Here is a 22,377-nt window from a genome sequence, read left to right on the forward strand (position 1 = left end):
GTCATCCTAACTTTTTGCTTTAATGGATTGGGCTTATTTTATAAATGATTTAGTTATTAACCAGGGGACAAAAATTCACAACTGAAGCTCATGTGACAAATCAAAACTTTTTAACTTTTTTTTTCTTTTTAACAGTAGCTATATCTGAAGTCTCAGCCATAAAAATCCTTTTGGCCAAGGCTTGGGAACATTAAGGTTCATTTGTCACTATGCTATGAATTATTTGAATAGAAAGAGAATGGTTGTCTATAACTGCAGAACCCTCCTAGTTTTTCCCCCTCCTCCTCTTTCAGGAAGGAAGCAAGCAACAAGTAAGATTCTCCAAAACCAGGTAAAAAAGTGAATCAGTCTGGTTGCTCTATAGTTACTGAAGTCTAAATACATTGAACAAGATGTGGAAGTAAGGAAAAAAAAAAAATTAAGATCTTTGTAATTCTAATAGGTTCCTAAAGAGAAGCAGGCAGCAGACGAAACTAAGTGAGCAGGTACCTCCTGCCTTTTGCGTACAAAGAGGTAGAATTTTTAGCAAGAACACAGAATACTGGATATTCTGGCTTGATACCCAGATACTCCCAGAGGCCCGCAAGAGAGCTTGTTTGAGAGATGCAGGTAAAGTCCAGCAGCTAGTTCAAATCTGACCTGCACCTCTGAAGTGGGGAAGGGGGTGGTGGAGAAAAAAGGAAAAAAAAAAAAAGAAATATAAAGCGGTAAGAACCAGGTGCCATGTTTATTTCTGAAGTGCCGAGATTTAAGTATTATGTCAATCTTGACAGGTCACTCTTAGTTTAAATTTACTAAACAACCCAAATTAAAAGGATTATGAAAGTCTATTGTTGCTTCACAGTGTCTTTTCCAAAAAAAGCAGCTTTTCAGGGCTTGCCCACATCAAGAGTAAGGTGGATGTCCAGAAGAAGACTGAATGAAGTTCTGCCTGGGTAGGCTAAGATGTGTTTATTAACTGAAGAAGTTACATTCATCAGTCTTGATGAAAGTTCTCCCCACAGCTTATTTGCTGCAGTTAATTTACTGCAGAACAAAGTAACACAATAAGCCCTAAACCATGTGAACTACTATTAACAGAAGAGAGAGACCTGCATCCTGAACACCTACCCATTGAACACTGGATTGAAAGAATCCAAAAAGGCAGGAAGACGCGTGAATAATCCCAAAGGCCCAATGCCACCAAAGGCACAGCGCAGCAGTGTGCACACAGCTGGCAGGACACTGCTGCTTCTCTGATCTTTGTAATAAGATATTTAAAAACCCCTACAGAACTGTGTTATTTATAGAGTGACAAGCTGATTAGTGCTGTCTCCAAAACAGCTGCAGCAGTTAAAGATCTTACGTAGACTCTGCAGAGCAAGTGGGATGGGGATGAGCCTCTTGTTTTGCTTCAGGCCTGTTCTCCTCCAAACACAGTATTCCTTCTGATAGCATCAAGTTATCTTCTTTCCCAAAAGCATGCAGACATCTGGTGGTTTAATTTTTTAAACATTCTTCCAGCTGAAAACAGTTGGCTGTTTTACTATGTAGCTACTAGGTCCAAAACATTAAAATCCACAAACGCAGAAAGTTGCTTCTTAGATTTGGCTATTTTTAAAAATTCCATAGCAGATTTGTTTTTCTATCAGTGGAAGATCTTCAGTGTATATGGGGGAAAAAAGCCACGAGAACACAGATTACTGTTTTTGCCTCCCACAGCCTTTGAAATGGAACTAAGTATTCTAAGCGAAATAACAATATTTGGTAAGTAGCTATAATTCAGTCCCCTCCCTCAGACAGGTTAGTATTAGTTCTGATCCACAACAAAATTGTAAGTTTGAAAAGTAATCTATGTTTAAAAATTGAATATTCATACCTTCCTTGCTCTAATTCACCAAAGGGATCTATTAAAAACCCAAACCTGATACCTGCAGAATTCTCCCTGCATGACTTTGCAAAATATGCTCTCTTAAGTTTTTCTAAGCTACATAAAACCCAAACCACTTTGATCATTAATTTTATAGACATTGCTTTACTACTGCTAAGATCAGATATACCATCACTGATTACTGGGTTTTTTTTTTAATCCCATCTCTTATATATTACAAAGGGAAATAAGTTAAAATCCTACCCAAATGGAAATAAAAGATCAAAAAAAGAGATGCAGAGGTCTTTGCTGGACACCTTTTTCCCCATTTAGGGCATGAGGGATTATCCTTTAATAAGTCTGATTTCCAAGGGGCAGGCTCCAGTTTCCCTGAGGTAAAAATCACTGCAAAATTTTGAATTGCTCAAACTTCTCTCCTGATCATCTAGAGAGAAATGCCTAAATGATTGTTTCTCTTTGAGGAAACCCAGAGCACAGTAAACTGAGAAGAGCAGAGTACTACAAAAAGAAGAAAAGAATTTGATTGTAAACCTTAACTTGGATGGAAAAGAAAAACAGAACAGAAAAAAACCACCACAAAAAACCCCCAAAACAAAAACCAACCAAAGGAAGCATCCTCACCTCTTCCAAAGCTTCGCAGTTAGATTAAGTGTGATAGGGAAATGGGACAAGCCTCATTCTGCCTTGAACCTTAAAGAATTCCACTTAAATAAACTTCAGAGACCAGTCATCAGCTATTTTCAGCACTTGTGTATTCTAGCTACTTCTACACTTCAAAATAAACCTTACTGTTAAGTTCTCCATCTATAGGTCAAACCGTGAAATTGTGCTGAAGCCATAAATGCTGATAATCAGCTCTAGGATAGGGGCAAGACGACCTTCAGTCCCTTCGTGCTGGCGTGACAATCACCGAACATGACTGAGATTATGAAGCATTAGCCTAGAAACTAAGTGATCACCCACTTCTCTCCTTTAGAGAGTGAAGACATCCATTTTTATGGAAAAATTAGAACAGGGAAATCAGGAGTAAAGATAGGATTAAACAAGGAGTGCACAAAACAAGAGAAAGGAAGGGCACATGCAGATTTACTTCTAACACACCGTGAGCCTGATTGGAAGAATAGAGGACACCCAGATCGCTGAAGTAGCTTCGCAAAAGGAACACCTAAGAATGCACAGCAGGAAACCAGTTTTAGTCTTGAGAACTTCCTATCTCAGCTGGGGATGCAGCAGAGGAGGCACCCTGGGATAAATTTTCCTGAGTCCAATCAAAGAGAGGGCTTTTAAATTCCACTATTCTGAGCTATGGAAGCAAGAGGGCTGCTTAAACGTCTTGTAAGGCAATTTCTGTTATCTAGTAACATACCTTTTTCCTACAAAATTCAAAGAGAAGCTATATGAAGATACGGTAAAATCAGACAGCTTTGCACACTAATTCTTCCGATGTTTTTAATCATCTCTCCCCCGGCATTTCATGCCAAAAAAAGAAATAAGGGGAGGTGGGGAACATGCTGATGTTTTTTTTCCTCAGAAAAATTAATCTGCTAATTGCATACGGCATCTATTGAACAGCAGTAGGAGCTCATAGGAAAGCATGCAGGATTTTGTGAAGAAAGCAACTAAAATCCTGCATTTAAATGAAAGACATTTCAAGATCCTGGACAGTCATTTTCTACAAGCTCCTATACTCTTCACTTAAGTGCAAAGTTTTTGACCCTAAAGAATTCTAATGACACATTCGCCCTCTCTTCAGTTAATGGGGATTACAACGTTTAGTCATTACACACATTCTTTTTGATAAATGTTGTAATTGCTCTGAAAGCAACATGCACACAGATACTAGAGTCAATGTTTCAATAACAGATTATGCAGTTAGTGAATAAGTATAAGCATTTTCTGCACACAATCTGTTAACATGGGATGTCTCTGCACATTTAAGTGCCCTCTTACATTTTCTGGGTCTTCCGAAATCTGCCTCTTTCGCTATCAGTAAAATTAAAAAACAAACAAACAGAAATATTTCACCTGCAGACTTAGCACTATCATTCCAACACAAACAACAGGATACATTTCATTATCTTGCATTCAGTTTGAATTCTTGAAGTTATACAGCTTGACAAACCAGAGTCTTTAAGACGGTTTGCCATGACTATCGACTGATTTAAGAAAAAATAAAAAATTAAAATTTTCCATGGACTAAACAATAAAAGGAACATTCTATGAAGAGTCTAGATAGTTATCTTAAAATGAATGGAAGACTAAAATAAAAGAAATGTTATATGAAATGAAAATTTTTCATACGGCTAGCACTTCAATCATAAATGGTTCACAGGAACACAAGTTAATTAAGTTTGTACTTTATGCTGTGCAAGAAGTTCTAATATCTTTCTGATTAGACAACAACAGAGCAGAACAAGTAAAAAGCATCTTGCTTTTTAATTTGAAATTTGGGATAAAAATTGGCAGTGTTCAAATATCTGAGAGTAATCCTTCATTAAACATTTTCTGTTCTGATTGTGTAATAACATACTGTGTTTTAGCCCAACGTTATAGTTATACAAACAGCAGAAAGAGTAAAATTGCACACATTAATTGCTATTTAGATTTCGTGTACAATAACTCTCAGGACAACACATTCTTTGTTAATCAATCTTTCCTAAGGAAAGCACAGGGATTATTCAAAAAATGGATTGAAGACAAACAGGACTAGTCTTCAGTATCAGTTTTCAAAGGCATAAATATCAACTTGCAATTTCATAAATGATTTTTTGCTGGTGGTTACTTTTAAGGAATTTTAGAAATGTTAATAAGATATCATATGAAATAATGTAAAAGATCAAAAAATAAAGTTTTTAATGAATTAATTTAATTACTCTGAACAACTACAGCCGTTCCAGGGTATAACCCTTGCTAAAGTGTGTGGCTGAAATCCTGTAGTTTCAGGGCTGTTAGCTTACTCAAGGACTGCGGAACTGGGAATCACTTTCATGTGCTTTGCGTATGCTTGGACCAGTATTGCATCTATTAATCATTCCTGCGCCTCTCTCTTCTAGAGAACAGTACACTTAATCTGAACTGATTGCATTTCTGTGTCCTACTATATATCCTGTTTACAAAGCTGGAGATATTTTACCTCTAGGTCTCCTTTGGTAATGGATTCTTCTTCTACACGGAACTGAAGATCTTCAACTTTCCTGTGGGGACAATTCATTAAAATTCAGGTAACTTTGAAAGAAAATGCTTTCAAGGTCACTTTTCAGTGGAAATCAGAACTACAGTGACATCATTCTGATTGTACCAGCAAACCGCCAGAAACATTAAGGAGATATCTCTCACAGGAAGCATCAGAGAGAACGAAAGCTACGGTCTTTAAAACAGAACCATTGACAAAGTAAGGCATCAGTCTTCCTGCAGCTCTACAAAGAAAGTATTTTGTTGCGTTTTCTGACGAGTTAAAAAGAAAACCTTTAAGTCATCATTGATTCTCTCATTCTTTCACCCTTCTGCACATCCTCAAAAGAGGTGACCTAAATCAACACTTTGATCTCACACTCTGTATGTTCTACCATTCACCTGAAACAGTCAGAAAGTTAGGACACATCCAAGATACCCATGGGCTTTCTAGAAGTGCTCTGGTCAACTTGCATCAAAACTCTAGCATAGGCAAGCGTATGTTAGGTGTCAAGATGAACTGCAAGATGCAAACCGGGAGCGCAAGCAAGAACATTGACTTGCCTTGCCCGTACAGGAGTCTGAGAATGAGAAGACAGAGGTGAGAAGGTAGTATCTGACAAAAAAGTTATTTCTTCCCTCCCCTGACTCTGATATACCCCAATGAACAAGGGGCCAGACCTCCTCCTTTTCCCCTTGATCCTTTCAACACTGTAAGACCTTGCAAAGGAAGAGACAAGCATGTCTCCTTTCCTTTGAATTACACACACTGCTGGTCCCTGCAGCTTGGCTGACAGACGTAGAAATCATTGCATCAAAGGGAGTTACAAGTGATGGATGTCTAAAATAAAAGGACAATAAGAACTTACTACTGGAAGTGGGTCTCACCAGTGTACTTTGGGAACAGAGGATTAAAGATTATTTGACTTCAAGTCACTTCTGAGACTGACTTGCATACATATTACAGAGAACTTTCAAAGTAAATAAGCCTAGAGTGGTTAGGAGGAAAGAGAAATATTACACTGACGAAGCCATGAAATGTTTTCCCGGCTGTAGGGCGTCACTTCGGTGAAAGGGTAGCAGGCGCACAGCGGCACTGCCAGGCTGCCTAGCAACACGCTGAAGGTGAGCTCAAGGCCAATGGAGGATTGCGGTAAAACAGACCCCCACTGACCTGGCATTCAGCAAAAGTAGGTCCACAGCCAGGCTACTGGAGGTGCTGCAAAGCTGCCTTTCTTTTTTTTTAAATTTAAAAACCCACTGCACTATTTTCATATACAAATAATTCCAGACCTAGTTCTACCACTTGTTTTGAAAATTCAGTTAGAGTGGGTGCCATAAAAAGGCAGCATGAAAATTGTAAAGGAATTGCCCAGGGTTTATTATTGCATTTTCTCATCTGTGATTTCTAGTTTTAGAGAGGCTGACATCTGACTGATTTCAGGGGTGCACACAAGCCTCAGGGCAGACTCACAACGGGTTTCTGAACAGACTCTTCTTTTTCAAAAGTATTCCAAATCCACCAAAATTATTTATCAGATTATCTCCTCACCTAACCTTGACCCAACAATTTATCAGGTTATTTCCTTTCCTAACCTCACCTTACCTATTTAGGAATCTCAGTTCCTGTCCTCAAGGCTTTAACGATTTTCCTGTAGGAGACAGACCCTACCTAGAAGCACATGACTAATAGTAATAAATATTCACAAGAGAACTAAATTGTAAATTCCTAACCCAGTGCTGTCAGGAAATGAGATTATCAAAATTTTAATTTGGAAATGGAAGAAGACTGTTTCAAGAAGATCAGGTGTGATCCATTGATTTCATATGAGTAGGAATAAAATCCTTCATGACAGAAAGCAATACTAGAAGAAATTATTCGCATGAAATTCAGCTATAAACAATAGTTACAGCCTCTAAGCAAGTCCACTTTCTTTGGCTTTCCCTCCCCAAATTTGAGAGGTGGTTTCACAGTATTAAGAAACTGCAGTATGATTTTATACAATAATTGCCCATATCTGCATTATTCAAAATTTGTTTCATATTTGAAAGTCATCACAGCATTTGCTTTTAATGCAAAGTTTGTTTTTAACAAACTTCATTTATACTAATGAAGAAAGTTTTGGGTTACCTTTTCTCTTCCTCAAGCTGATTGAGAAGCTCCACTTTCTCCCTATCAGCAGCCTCCACCATAGCTCGTAGCTGGTCCATTTTTGCTTCCATCTCCAGTACGTGCTAATCAGCAGGATGAATAAGAACAAAATCTACTAAGTTGGGCAATGCATTAATTTCTTCCAAGTTATGTCTCTACACCTCAGTAATCACAATTTGTTAAAGTGACGGGCCAAGGGACAGGAATGGTAACATACTCAAATATGTAGATAATAAAAGATTGTAAAGATGAGTAGAGAAGTTCAACAAAAATTAGTTAAATGAAGTAGATTTGCAACCTCATCAAGCCAAAGCTCCCACAAGGAAGATCTCACAGGTATGGACTACTTTAGTTTTAGAACACCGCCTCTCACTCCCAGACCTTTTCAATAAGAAAACACAATTTTGGAAATTAAGTCTATTAAAGTCTCTATTTTAAGAACAGCAATACTACTCTTACCCGATCATGTCCATCGCGAACAAGTGCTAATTCCTGCTCTATTTCCCCTACGTGACTGGTTGCTTTTGCAACTTCTGCCCTCTCCAGGTCCCTTTCTGCCAGGAGCTGTTCAATATGTTGCTGCTTCTCCTTCAGTGCCTCCTGTAGGGCTGTGGTACCAGAAATTTTTCTTGCATACCGGGAGGATGTTTCTGTCAACTTCACAAAGTAAATACGTTAAAAATCATTCTGTATCAAGTGAAAACAAGGGATATCTCCAGACTCTACAAACATTGGGTTAGTAAAGCAAACGCTTTCTGTAACCTACTGTACCTTCTCCTTTTACATTTAAACTATTATTCATTTTCTAGAATTTAGCAATGGCCATACATAGGCGGTAAGACTGCTTTGTAGCAATCAGCAGCTAGTGTGTAGGAGACAGAAGGGTTGAAGTGAAAACAAAAGGCTGGCCTCAATCAAAGGTGTGCTTACTAGACTCACACAAAGACTTGTTCATTATGTTACTAAGCATCTTTTTGCATTAAGGCAGCCTTTGAGCTAGTTAAAAACATTGTGCTTCTAGCTATCAAGTCATCATCTTGGGTCACCAGCAACAGTATAACATTTCCAAATGCTCTATCAAAAGCTTTTGGAACTCAAACTAGCATTTGGCACCTCTACTATAGCAATAAAACATCCAGGATGAAAAGCATTTACCTTGACCTAAAACCCCAGCCTTATAGCTAAAACCTTGTGAAGAAGAATAATTGGTATCTGGTTAAAACATGCTTTTATATCACTTGGAATTAAATTACTTCTGGGAAAAAAAATCTGAAAGATTAAATTTAGAGAGTATAGATAAAAATGAATCAATCTGGAGGACTATAGCTAGAATGAACCTTAGGGTTTTCCTTGACCTTGCATGATCTCTGCTCCACTGAATGGAACCAGTGTCAGTGAAAATTCAGCATGGCCCTGTCTTCTACTTCCTCAAGAGTTTTTGAGCTAGAAGGGAAAGTAAATAAACTGAAATTATGTAGTAAAAGTGAGCAATAGTTGTGAAAACAGCAAAAACGGAACCAAAAAAAATCCAATACAGCTTTTACAAACTGACTTTAAGCTTAACAGCTCAGAAATTTGTCTAAGTATTAAATGAGAATGACATCTCAGTTAAAGCTTTATTTAAACAAAAACCAATACACAAAGGCTTGCTCTTCTGTTACGTTAACCTTTAGCTCTGTCTAATAATATCGCCCAAGAATAGGAGCATGTTTCTTCCATGATCCCTTCAGAGACCAAAATGCTGAAGAATAGTTGCTATATACAGCCTGGAAAGCTGGCATTGGACAACATCACCAGCAGAGAGCATAACATGGATGTATTCTCCTGTCATCGCAAAACCACACTTCCCCTTCTGTTACCATGATTGCTACACAATCTCTCTAACTTGCCTACTCACAGCCTTGAATGATACGTCTACAATCCACTGCAAATGCTGTATCAAGTGACTCAAAAGGTACGAGATAGAATAAACCATCTTTCACTTTGATGCTTAGATTGGTTGTTTCAGATCCTCTCAGTTTCTAGAAGTTATCTCATTCCATAACGTATTGCTTTTTAACAATTCTAGCTCGTCGAATCAAATTTGACTTAATTCCTGATTCCAAAAGAAATCTGAAAGATTTCAGAGGAACATCAACTTCCTTGGTGTTCCTTGCCAACCTTCAGACTTGGCAATAAATACAAATTGCATCAGACAGCCTTCTTAAGTCATTAGATCACCTACTTTGACAGTTGCTTTTCTTACACAGGAAGAAGAAAACATCAACAGCCCTGAATAATTGAGAAGACTATGTAGGAGCCCAACAATTTCCAGATAAGTTATAGTTTTCCTAGAAATTGGAGCAAGAAAAGTCTGCTGTGTCAAAACTGATTTCAGGAAATCCTGTTTCTTCAGCAGCTTAGCTTTTAAAGAAAAAGTATCAGAATTATTTTGACAGTCCGTTTAACTTGGATGGTAACCAAATGCTCATGTTGCCTGAGAAAAAGAGTTGGAAGAAAGCTGGAATTTTAATTCCAGAAATGATGGATTATAGAAGCTTTGTATTTTATGGCCCAAAACACACAAAAGCCCTGGGGCACAACACAGAAGCAAAATAAGCAACTATACTGTAGACATTTACAACGTGTTACTGCACTCTCTCATTGCTTAGAGTATCATAGCATACGGAATAAAAGGTCCACATTAATGCTTCACCATCAGCTCATGAAGTCTGCCCTGAACCTGAGGTACACCATGTTACTGCACCGATTTCCAACCAGGGGGCACTCTGCAGCTAGAAGTGCAACTTCCAGAATGGATTAAGTAATAAAGTCCCACTGTTTGTGCCAAATAAAAATCCCTTACGCTTTCTGTGATGAGGTATTAACCCTGTTGCCCTGACCAACTGTTGACCTCTGTTCGCTTGTAATCTGCTTCAGTCTTGAAGGACTACGGTAAGTCACCTCTCTTGCTCTGTGCCTGCTGGTCAGTGGGACAGTATGCCAGCTAACCAGTTCCAGATCAGTGGGAGTGATCTCCTTCTAATTAGATGTATTCATGTACTTTGGTTTTAAAAAAAATGAAAAATCTAGGGTGACTGTGGAAAAACCCAATTATTTCTATGCTTTTAATTGCCTTAAAAGAGAGACTTTTTAAAATTCAGCTTTCCCAGAAGATTTCCGTTTTACTGCTGCAACCCAAGATTAGGACATTTATGTAACAGAGTAACTTTAAAAGAATCCATAGTAAGTGTATTAGGTGGAATTAGTACTGTGTTAGAATGCACCTGAGCCACTGTGCTTTGCAACATTTAGCCTTTATGAATTCATAGGATTAAAACCAAATCTAAAAGAAAGAGGCTTCTTGTCAGCAAAGACTTGACAATTGCTACTACTGTATTTCTCAGCTGACTCATCTCTTTAACAGTAAAAGAAAACCTTTTACATTTTAGACAATTTGAAGCTTCTTCCTGCTTAATAACACAAGTTTGATCTATGGAAGCTTTAGTGCATACCAGATGCTCAAACACAAGCCCCATACGACAGGGGTAGTGCTAGGAAAATGAACAATTAAATGGCGATTCCAGTCAGAGAACGTTGATGCCTTTTCAGTTTGGTGGCATCACAAGCCCCTTTCTTATTGCAATAACTCAGTTAGCCCGAATTAACTGTGTAAGCTTAAATATTCAACTATTCAGCTACTCTTCAGGGCTAGCTAAGATTTCCTTCCTTCATGCATGCTTTGAATGAAAAAGAGAGCACAATTAAATGTATATTGTGCTCTCCCCAAGATCTGTTCTACTCTCAATTTATGCAAGTAGACCACAGGCAAGTGCCACGTGGATTCCTGCTTGGGAACGTAAAGCATGCAATAGAAAAAGAAGCTTACTAGTCCTGTACGGCTTGGCTTGCTGCTTACTGAAGATGCCACAGAACTGAGAGAGCTCAGGGAAGATGCACTTGGACTACGTTTCAGGGCTGTGGGAGTCGCAACCACTTTTCGCACAGTTGTCTTTGCTTTCGCCGGTGTTGTTGATGGGAATCCAATCTTTGTAACTTTGTGGACTGGAGCAAACAAACCATATTTTGGTTGACACTGAAAATACCTTTAAAAAAGCAAAGCAGAGAGATGAGAGTACTAAATTAACTTCTGCCTTTTCAGATACATGGTCTGGCTTCACAAAGAATTCTAGATCAATAGTTTAAAAGTATTAAAAGACAGGGTAACGGTTGGTGACAATCTAATCTATATTAGATTGCAATTTTTGGTTTTTAGCATGAGATTTAGAAAAGGGACTTTGAGAGGCTGAAACAGCATGATTATATCAGACTTCAGAAATTCAGAGTAAACTCTTGAGATAGAGTTTTCTTTCCTAAAAATTCCATTCAGATTCAAAGTTTAACATGCATAGCTTTCCTCTTCAATAGGTTCCTCTGAGCTGCCAACAACAAATGTGATAGCAGAGAGTTAAAAATAAAAATCAGGTTTTAATTAAATCAAGTAGGTTTATATTTTATTACATACATACCTATACATGTATGTATATTTGCTTATACAGAACATCTACCTTTGGTTATATATAAACAAAAGCCACTTAAAACTTTAAGTTGTCATCACCTATGTTAAGGTGGCACAATCCTTGTAAAACCTCTTTTTAATGAGTTAAAGGACTGTTCCTTATACCACATCGGAAAGAAAGTTAAATTGTGATGTGAATTAATGCTTTCTAAGTGTGACTTATTGGAGGAAGCAGCTATACTGTTCCCAATATTTGCAATGAGGCAACTATTGGTATAGGAGCTTTCAGTTCCTGTGATGCAAGAAGATTTCCTTTAGGTTCAGCTATTAGATACCCAGAGATATTTTCTTAACTGAGCATTCATTCCAAGCTGAGAAACCAAGCAGACGTTCAAAAAGCAGGAAATTGGGTTTTCCATTACCAGTCTATGAATAAAACTCACATGGGAGTAGGAGAGATCAACTAATCCCATGAATGTGGGGTTAATGCAGACTTTCAGAGATGTGTAGGCGTCATAAAATTCAAATCAGTGTCTAATGATCCCCCATCACCATCATCAGACAGTCAGGTTTACAGCCTAACTACCTTCCCTTGATAGAAAGTTTCATGTAAGATATTAAAAAACCAAAACAGAATATAGAGATGCAAAATCTTTGAGGCTGCTGCTATCTGATAATAGACTAACCTTGTTCCAGCAACGGCTCCATCATTCTTTCCCAGAGGTTCATCCAGTTCTACTCCACACCACTCTCCTTTAGCAAAGTCAGTTTCTCCCAAAAAACGCACAACTCCAGCTTTTGTTCCACCAACCTGAAGCAGTAAGACACAACTGCATTTAATACATTTCCAAATTGAAATACCAAATAGAGCATAAAAAGCTTTCAGTATAATCATGTTCACAAAGCACATTAATGATATGACCAGTTCTTATTTTAAGCCACATATTCTTTTGCCTATGAGTTTGTTTTCGTATGTTGAACAGATCACAACCAAATTGTTTACCAAAGGAAAAAAAAAAAAGAAAAAAATATTCCCTAGCATTTAGTTCTGTCCAATTTGATATTCAGGAAGTTTGTCACGATTGAAGGTCACAATTCTATTAGGTGACTTGATATGGCTATAAGATTAAAAATACATTTAACAAGACTCAGTATAAACAGTGTACTGAATACAATAGATTTGTACTATAGTTTCTCACAAATTTCTATCAGCAAATAAGGATTTCTAAGCATTGCTTATTTCTTATTCTAATTCTGCAAGGAAAAGTAAAAGAAATTAAATGAGAAGTCTTTCTTATTTTCTCTACGGAACAGTTCAGGTAAACTACATAGTACAGGCCTCTTGCATTTAAAAAAACTGATATAAAGCATAATGCTGTGCACTTCGCAAAATTTTAGATGCAAACAGCTATTTGAATTCTCAGGGAGGGGAGAATAATTTTATCTTTTTTTTTTTCCTTCACTTTTTTTAAAACAAAACCAAACACTCCTAAATGGAAGATCAAAAATCAGTTCTTTGCAAACACAAAATATCAAATCTTTACAGCCATTCCAATTACTTATAATGTCTGCAAGATATAGTTTTTCATAATGCCGGGGGGGGGGGGGGGGGGGGGGGGGGGGCGGAGAATTAAATTAAGCGAAGAAGCAAAAGGTGTCCAGCATGACTGACACTTGCCAAGAAGGGCCACAAGCCAGAACTGCAGGATTCTTGCAGGTCAGAATGACAGTATGTTGTGCCCTAATTTGTGTGAAAATCTGTTCAGCCTGCATCTAGCATGACGAAAACAAGAAAATGTGAATGAAAACCTCTTCAAGAGATTCAAGAGATTTCAGGGCAATTGGGTTTTTCTCCACTTGTGTTTTCCAGCACACATTACACAATGAGGAATATTTTGTAGCCTTGGCAGAGAGCTTGGATGTAACCTGCTAACACAAAGACTGTAATTTTCCTTTTTATATACTAGAAAGTGTATTAGGATTTAATCTCATTTTTACATTAGACATTCTATTTCTTGGGGAGAACCTCCCAGGATAACTGGAGAACAAGAGCTTCTTGTGCCATAAATTAAGGTGCACGATCACAGTACACTAGATAATTCATATTAATACACTTGGGAAGTGTTCGCACAAGAGGTTAACTGTGAGGAATCTAGGAATGGAGGACATTATCTTGCGTGAAAGTACTAAGTGTCCACAAAGTACTAACTTAGTGCACAGTAGCTGCAATACACATTTATGCTCTAGCTTCTGGCTGGCTCATCAACTTCGAAGAGTCGACAGCTCTATTAGCAATGCAAGGTTTCAGCTGGCGAGAAAAAAAAAATCCTAATCTACGCTAACCTCAGAAAGCCAGGGAAAAATAATTAACCCTTTTTGATATTACTAAAATGAGAAAGCTGACAGAGACATCTTTCGTCCGTATATAAGGTCAAAGTCCCCTTCTCTCTCATTAGAGGCAGTCTTGAAACAACGTTTAATCTGCAAATTACCTTTACATCTTGCTTTAAGTGGCACTGTATCAAATCATTATTCCTCATGGAATAAAAATACACAAAGTTTATAGTTATCATGACTCAGCCTAATATAGTAACTAGTAGAACATTCGGTATTTGGTGTTCTTGGCAGAGAACAGACAAACTTCCCCTCTCAAAAAACAAGCACGAGTTCTGTCTTAGAAAAAAAAGAATCGTAACCGGCCAAAACAGTCACATGGAATCCAGATCTCCTCTGTGGCGCAGTGGTGAAGAGGGAACATATAACACTTGTTAAAAGTATATCCGGGAAGAACTAGCTCTTAAATCGACACATGTTATTCACCCTCAGGCATAACATACTTTTTCTAGAGGATAAATGTTGTTAACCTAAGTACAAACATAAAAATAAAATTTAACTGAGCAGTGTGAGAGAAAAATATGCCCGTGTCTGCACTATCAGTCCATACTAGGTCTTCCAAGTTGTCCTCCTTAGTCCTTTTCTAGCAAGGTGGGGGGTGGGGAGGAGGGGGGGTTGTTTTTTTCCTTCAAATATAAATTTGGAAGATATTTTTAGGTGAAAAGACTGGTTAGTTCTGTGTGCACTGTTTCCCTACTCAATTTTGTACTGTGGTCTGCCTGAATAAACAGAGTTAAATCAAAGGAGGCTGTAAAAAACCCATTAAAGAAATTAAGACAGGAAAGCTAGAACAATAGCCTAGATAAGGAGCATCCCTTCAAAGACAACAGTCAGGTTTGCAGTTGCAGAGAGAGACTCCTCAGGTCTTCTTACAGAACTGTTTAGCCAGGCCAAGGAATTTTATAGCAGTTTTGTGGATTGGTGGGGGTCTTTGGGTTTTGTTGTTGTTGTTGTTTTAAACAAATAACACATACAACACATAAATATAAGTCAATTACCAGAACACATACACATGCACAAAAAAATCCCTTTTCATAGAAAGGTAAATGGGGTATGCAAGATATGAGCTATCTGAAGCATAGTAGTGGAAAAGGATAACTAGATGCAAAGACTCCCAGAGACAGGAAAAACTGATGCAATCTCTTCCTTCCAACTCAAACTGTAAATAAGCCTCTAGATAAGTAATGCTAGCTCCAGGATAATACAGATTAAACTTGGGTGCAGACTATTCATTCCTTTTTGTTTCCTACCTTGGCCCTGCTCATCTTCCATATTTAGGTAAAAAATGTATGGCATTTATTTTGAAGACATTGCATCCAAATCACAAACTGGGAGACAGGATGCAGAAGAAAAGCTTTGGCAATGACCAGCGCCCGTTGGACCTGCTACAGCAATCAAAGTGGATCTGCATGGGACCGCAACCCAAGGCCTGGTGGGAGTGAGCAAATGGAGGAATTCATCTCCCGAGAACATATGGGGATGCACAACATGAGATCCCCAGGAGAAACAGCAATGTGACTAGCCTTGTAACCATGGTACCAGGGTTATTTTAAAACAAGATGCAAGGAAGAATGCCAAAGAATTTTTGGGTTTTTCCAAACCTAGTCAAGCTTCTTTGAATAATCAGCTACTACATTTCTTCTTTCTGCAAATACTGACATGTCTATCCTTACCAAGAGCAGCAATCAGAGTACACTGCAGCAGTAAAGTGCTCATAACATCAGTGAAGGTCTCTATATGTAGTGATAATTAGTTTCAAGCAAAAACCTTCTTAAGTCTTCAGCTTTAAAGACAGGGTCGGCGTTGCTCTATAAAGCCTGAATCTACTGAAGACTTCCAATCATTCACAGACATCTGCCTCAAAGAATGCATTTATCTCCAGCTGCAATTAAGTACTCTGCATGTGACAACACACCTACCTGGAAAGCATTTAAGAAAATAATCACTTACTCCCTTGGTACTGCAATGTGAGGTGCTACTATACAACACAGTATGGTAAAGGCTTTTCTATGCATAAAAGTTGCTGCACATAACAGACCTACACATAGTGCTCTAAAGGGGAAAAAAGATTAAGATGGGATTACACTAAATTGTATATACCAATATGAAAAAAAGAATTATTTACAGAATTATAGCATTTATTACAGACTTATTGAAAAATTATACAAATTTTTCATTATAAGAATTATACCAAAAAAAGGTTAAAAAACCCCCAACCAAAACAAAAAAACCAGTTGCATTTGCCAGCAGATCTACTTCCCAGTAGTGTATGAAAGACTGAAAAAAAAAAAAAAAGCAAGCCCAGTTTCTGAAAGAAACAGGAAAAAAGTTTATTAAATAGTTTCTAAAAGTTATATGGAAAAATGGGGCATCACTACCATGAAAATAGTTTTCCATGACCTTCATTCATGCTAAGGCAGGTCATTAAATAATAGAACAGAGAAAAGAACTGCCAGACCTTTTTTTAGTCAGTTATCACACTCAATATAGTCAAGCTGTAAAATATAAAGTGATAATATGCCAGAGAATCTAGGTTAGGCTACTGGTCATTGTGGGGTGAGGAAATCTGCTTGGAATTCACTAGTGTCATGTCAAACACAGGGAAAAGGCGATTAAATTCCATTTATCAAATTATAACTAAGCTTACATTAATTTGCTGCAATGGAAAGTGAAGTAGCAAAATGGGTTTGTAAACCTGAAGCAGTTTAAAACTTCCTGATGAAAGCACATCAGGATGAGCACGTCAAACTTTGTGAGAACCTTTGCAGAGCTGCATTTTCAAAGATAAGTACAAGCAGGAAACAAATAAACCAGTGTAATCCAGGAAAAAAAAGAGATGGTCTAAAAAAAAAAAAAAAATGAAAGTGCTATTTAAACAGCATTCATTGAAAAATACAGATCTGTCTGAAAAGAGGACAGCTGCTGTCAGAAACTTTGTCAGCGGACCAGTATCACTTACTCAGGCCAGCTGAGCGGAGTTAAAAGGTGAATAACAATCGTTCTGTCACCCCTTCTGCCCGAGCACTGATTTATGGTGACTCTTGAAAAGCATTGCTTGGATATTTCTGTGTTTGTCACATAAACTGGGCATTTTCATGACCATTCAGATCACAGCACCTGTAATATGCAACACTTGAAAAAGCAAAAAAAATACCCAGACAAACAAACTTACCTTTGAAAAACCTGGGATCTACTAATCAGAATCTTTTTTCTCTTGTTTCTCAAAATTTAGAGGAACCATTTCCAGCTGGCAAAAGCAATTGTATTTAATTGATTTGTTCACCCATTCAAGGCCAGAGGGAACCATCAGATCATCTCCTCTGGCTCTTCTGAAACAGGTCTTTACATTTCACCCAGTTACATCTGTAATTAACCCTGTAACCATACAGAGCAAAGCTGTATGTGTTGATGTTTTTAGATCAGAGCTGATATCCATCAGAAAACATGCTTCCACTGACAGTCTATTTTCATAGTTAATCACTCCATTGTTAGAAACATATTTAAATTTGAAATAAACCAAATTTGACTGTGGCTTGTAGCCACTGACTCTCATTATGCTTTTCTTTGGAAGATTATAGAGCTCTTCAGCAACTGGCACTCAGCATGCAGGAACACACATGTATTAAGCAAGACACCTTAAGCTTTCCCTTTGTAAATTAAACAGATTGAGTTCTTCACATCTTTTATTGCAAGATGCTTTCTCTTGCTTGAGTCACTTTGCAGCTGTGTTCTGAGCTCTTGCCAATGTTTGCAATGGGCTTTTCAAATAACTAAGGACATAATTATACACAGTATTTGAATACTGACCAAAAGCATGGCCAGCACGGCTTAGAGCACCATGTGTTTTCTTTGATCCCTCTGCTACATCAACCCACGAACTCCTCTCCGGTACCTTTAGCTCCTGGATCTTCTTCAGTCACTACTCTCTCCAGCAGACAGCAGTCCATGGCTGTTACACAGCTTATGCTCTCACTCTTAGGCTTATAAACTCTGTCATTAAATGCAAAATACAACCAACAGCTCGCCCTGCTGGAGGTGAAATAGTAAGTCCCTCTGGACTGCTCCATGCGTATTGTTGTTTACCCCTCTGACCATCCAGAGATTCCATCAGGAATGATTTACAATTAATTCCAGAGCATGGATCAAAGCACTGAATAGTATTAGCACTAGATTAGCTCAGAGAAAAACCACACTAGTGACCATATCCAACGGGGGTACCAAGCAAGCCACTTCTTTTTTGGGGGGTGGGGGTGGGTGTTTGCCATCTATTACCCAGTTATTAAATATATCAATAAAGTCCGATGCTGATTTTGAAGTTAGACCGTTAGATAGTATTCAAAATTAAAAAAAAATCCTATCGCACAGCACAAAGTATCTTTGAGTTTTATTCATTAAATCTATAGTTTCAAAGAAGGAAGTAAAACATGTTTGACACAACTGCCATGTTTCAGTTTGTCAACATCTGGTTCCTCTGTCAGTTTTTGCCTGTCTTTTTTTGCCTGGTATTAGACAGTCTAGCTTCAACTTTTCCAAATTATCCTATTTCCTTTCAGAAATATCTGCATAACATCTGACACTTGATCAAAGCATGACTGGAAGAGTATCTACTGAACTTTAAACCTGCCTCCCTAATACAGATTTTTCAAACTAGCCATTCTGTGAATAGCAGGATTAAAGATGTCAGCTTTCCTGTGGCACTGGATATTACGGTCGAGTGACTTTACTACCTAAAAATGCATGAGTGACTACAGCTTTTTCTATTGACAAGAACAGTATTTAGACAAGACCTTGATCACATGGATTCTCTGAGGTGCAAAAACCTGTGAAGGCAAATTGCAGTTTTCCAAAATTGGTGGTATAGACTCTCTACCTTCTATTTGGCTATCTGTTTGCATGAAGCTTGTAAGAACGTACCTTTGAAACGTCTACATTTCTACCCAGTTTGGTTGCAGCTGACGAGCAAGTTCAAAAACAAGGCCAAAGTGGGTAAAAGAGCTAATGTGCAGTAAGACACTCACACAGACACAGTGGTATGACACAACCCTTCACTTTCAGAAGAAAACAGTCTAATAATTAGAAATTATCTGCTATTGAGGTTCACTTCGTTCAATCAACTCATTTAGTCACAAAGGAAGCAATACAAAAACCTAACAGCAATTCCTTACTACAAAAACCACAGGTGAATTTGCCACCACAAAAAAAAGCAAAGGCAAAGACTTAAATAAGTAAATAAATAAATTGTTCTTTCGCCCATCCTGTGTTGAAATGAGCAAGGACAACATGTTCCTAGATATCACTCCCCTTGGGAAGGCAGGGAGACAGGGAGTCCACACACACACACACAAAATCAGTCTTGCATGAACCAACTATTAACAAAGCATGTGGAGAAGTTACCTATTGCTGCCATTATATCCCACTAACTCACACGCAATTTTAAGTTAAATAAGGAATTGCCAAAACCAAGTGACTCACAATTAAGACACAACTCACACCTTGCTGCAATAAGATAATTTTAACATCTTATTTGTCAGTAAGCAGACAGGTCACACACAATATGTCCTGAAAAATGCTTAAATGTAACATTAACAGCTGCAGTTTGCACAGGGAAAAATCACCAAGATCATGAATTACAGACAAAGCCTTTGGAAACCCTCTATCCCTCGGCTATAGTCTCATACATATATTTCATGTTGTGGCAACCACTTCACAAACTAATCTACATTATACTTTACCGTATCCAAAATACTGTGTCTAAATATACAGACATAAATTTAAGAATCACTTTCATCCTTGACTTAACATGACAAAGCCATCAAAATACCTTACAGTCAACTCACCTTAAGGATAAAGCAAAAGCACAACTGAGCAGTTAAACATTGTGGTACATTTGCAGTTACAATAAACGAGGCTCAGGAGAGGACAGCTCCAGCAGAGCACACAACAATCGCTTGTTCTCAACTTCCAAGTTTTTCTTCCTTTTCTATCCTCATATGCATTGTGGCAAGATATTTTTGCATTGCTTTAACTGTAACAATGCCAATGAATATTTGTTTTTCTAACAGTTAAAAACTGACTATTATAGATTTTTAAATAGACTGAACTCAGAAGTGCATTTTCTATTCAGAATGTTATAGAAACTAGAAAATGGAAAACTTAAAAATACCACATGGGACAATGCAGGATTACTGCTAAAGGGAGAAACTTCTCTCTACATGTGAAGTTTCTTTTCCCCTTCGTTGCTTTTAAAAGCCCTGGAATTTAATCACTTGACAGCCTTACGTCATGTTTACTTGAAGATAGGTTACATGGGTGGAAACAAATCTGACAATAATCTCCTATCAGTCTCTGCCTATTACATCACTAAAGAACTTGGTAGAAATAACAAAGCAAGAAGTAACTTACAGTGAGCAGTGTAAAAGACACTAAGAAGAAATTAGACGTTACTCATGCATAGAGAATAACATTGCAAAAAGGCCACATCAGCATATGCCTATAAATCAAGTTTGCAGCCTTTTGTGAACATATGGACGGGGGCCCAAGTTACAGCTTTACAGCTCAGCTCCAGAAGCACCAGATTTGGCAGACCATGACGAAGCTGTAACTGGTTAAATGACTGAAAGCACTTTAATCTCTTGAGAAGGCTAAGGCCCCTTAGGTTGATAAGATTTTTATTTATTTATTTAAAATACAGCATCTGGTCCCTCCAGGAAAAAGCCTAAGATGCTCTCAAAGCTGCTTCAACCTTTGACAGATGCAATGGTTGTCACACAAAGCAGGTTTCCCCCTTTTATTTTAACAACTTGGGTTTGTTAGGTTGGTTAGTTCAAGGGGTTTTGTTTGTTTGTTTTTTAAATCAACTTTGCATTGGGCTCTTAAGAAATCGTAAGTGCTTGCAATAGCAGGGCAAACAGGTTCTCTGGCTGCAACTCAGACAGGAAACAGAAACTGGGTAAGCCTGAAAGTAATTTGTTTTCTGAATTAGTTTTCACCTATTCTTCCCCCATCTGGTTTAGTACCTAGTGACAACACTTCCACTGGCACAAGAAGGGATCACTTTTTGCATAGGAATTCTTATTCATACTAGGTTCAAAATGCTGAAGCTGTAGCCTCATTTTCAGCAGGCAAATCAACTACAGTTGTGTTAAAGACCTTGCACTCTGTCATTAACCCAGTAAAGGCTGGACCAGTGCAATGAAGGAAATGCAGATTTCCACATCAACGCTTCCTACTTTACAGCAATCCCCCAATATGAGATCAGGCTGCCCAGAGTTAATGTCCTCTCTCTAACAACTAAATCATATCCAGATTCCAGAACATACTTCAGATGTTAAGAATGGAAATTACAGTTAATATAGAGCCATTTGAATTACTCCTTGCATTCGTAACTTTTTCTTTGATTTAGCTATATTATTTTTTTCCACTAGAAGTTATACATCAATGCAACAAATGAAAAGCTGAATAATAAGGAGTTACATATCAGAAACCACAATTATTTTAAATACGTACTTTATCTCCCTACATTTTCAACATTTTTACATATTAACATGAAGTACTTCCAAATACTTGTTAGTGAAAGGAAAATTACTGCTCAGTTTCAAGTCAACTAGGCAATTAAGTACATGCTTGCTGAATATGCCTCAGATACACCGGGATTTGAGGGAGACAGACTTCTTATCAGAGATTTCCAAGACAGCAGAGGGCTTGCGTGCTGTTTTAACCTACTCATCTTCCAGAAGGAGTAAACTACAGAAATCTAGAGGACCTCTGCTTTTGCACTGGAACATCCATTTTGGGGTATAATACTTCAGCTCGTGTATTCACTTTGTTTGATTTGCTTTTGATTTGCTTTGACTCCTCCAGAACATCAAGGAAGAGAACTTCTAAGAAAACAGGACAATGTGAATTTCTCCACGACTATTGTATTTCCCTTACAGACACTGACATCTACCACGAGCTATTTTTTTTGATGTTTACATCTCGATTTAACGGCCTGGAACATGTCTTCTTCAAATTGAGAGAGAAAAAAAAAAAAAGTTGTGGCTGACTGTTGCAGCAAATCTACTACAAGTATTTTTTTCTGCAGGCATCCACAGGAACACAACTCAGCTGACATATCACATACCTTGAAGCACTGTCTGTTTTGATGTTAATGAAACTTTTTTTTTTATATATATACAAGGTCTTTTGGAAAAAGATGTTTTCTGCCCCCTGAAAAAGCAAGTCTGCTTGCTTTTGCATCTTTTCATCTCCACGTCTATTGCACTGTGCAGCACAACCTAATATGAGATACTC

At 37.8% G+C, this 22,377-nt stretch overlaps 1 protein-coding gene across 3 annotated transcripts in view; it reads right to left on the bottom strand.

Moving 5' to 3' along the window:
• CLIP1 (CAP-Gly domain containing linker protein 1) overlaps nt 1–22,377 on the bottom strand; it is a 71,202-nt gene that overhangs the window by 30,835 nt on the left and 17,990 nt on the right. For 2 of the 3 annotated variants that reach the window (XM_059827473.1, XM_059827472.1), the window contains 6 exons: nt 12,378–12,502; nt 11,062–11,278; nt 7,653–7,850; nt 7,173–7,276; nt 5,004–5,064; nt 3,821–3,853 (listed from right to left, as the gene is read on the bottom strand). In XM_059827473.1, the coding sequence (XP_059683456.1) occupies nt 3,821–3,853; nt 5,004–5,064; nt 7,173–7,276; nt 7,653–7,850; nt 11,062–11,278; nt 12,378–12,502 (738 nt within the window). The remainder of the gene's footprint in view (nt 1–3,820; nt 3,854–5,003; nt 5,065–7,172; nt 7,277–7,652; nt 7,851–11,061; nt 11,279–12,377; nt 12,503–22,377) is intronic. The other variant, XM_059827471.1, reaches the window with a different exon arrangement.

This window comes from Gavia stellata, chromosome 21 (assembly GCF_030936135.1).
Source record: "Gavia stellata isolate bGavSte3 chromosome 21, bGavSte3.hap2, whole genome shotgun sequence".
Classification (NCBI taxonomy): Eukaryota; Metazoa; Chordata; class Aves; order Gaviiformes; family Gaviidae; genus Gavia; species Gavia stellata.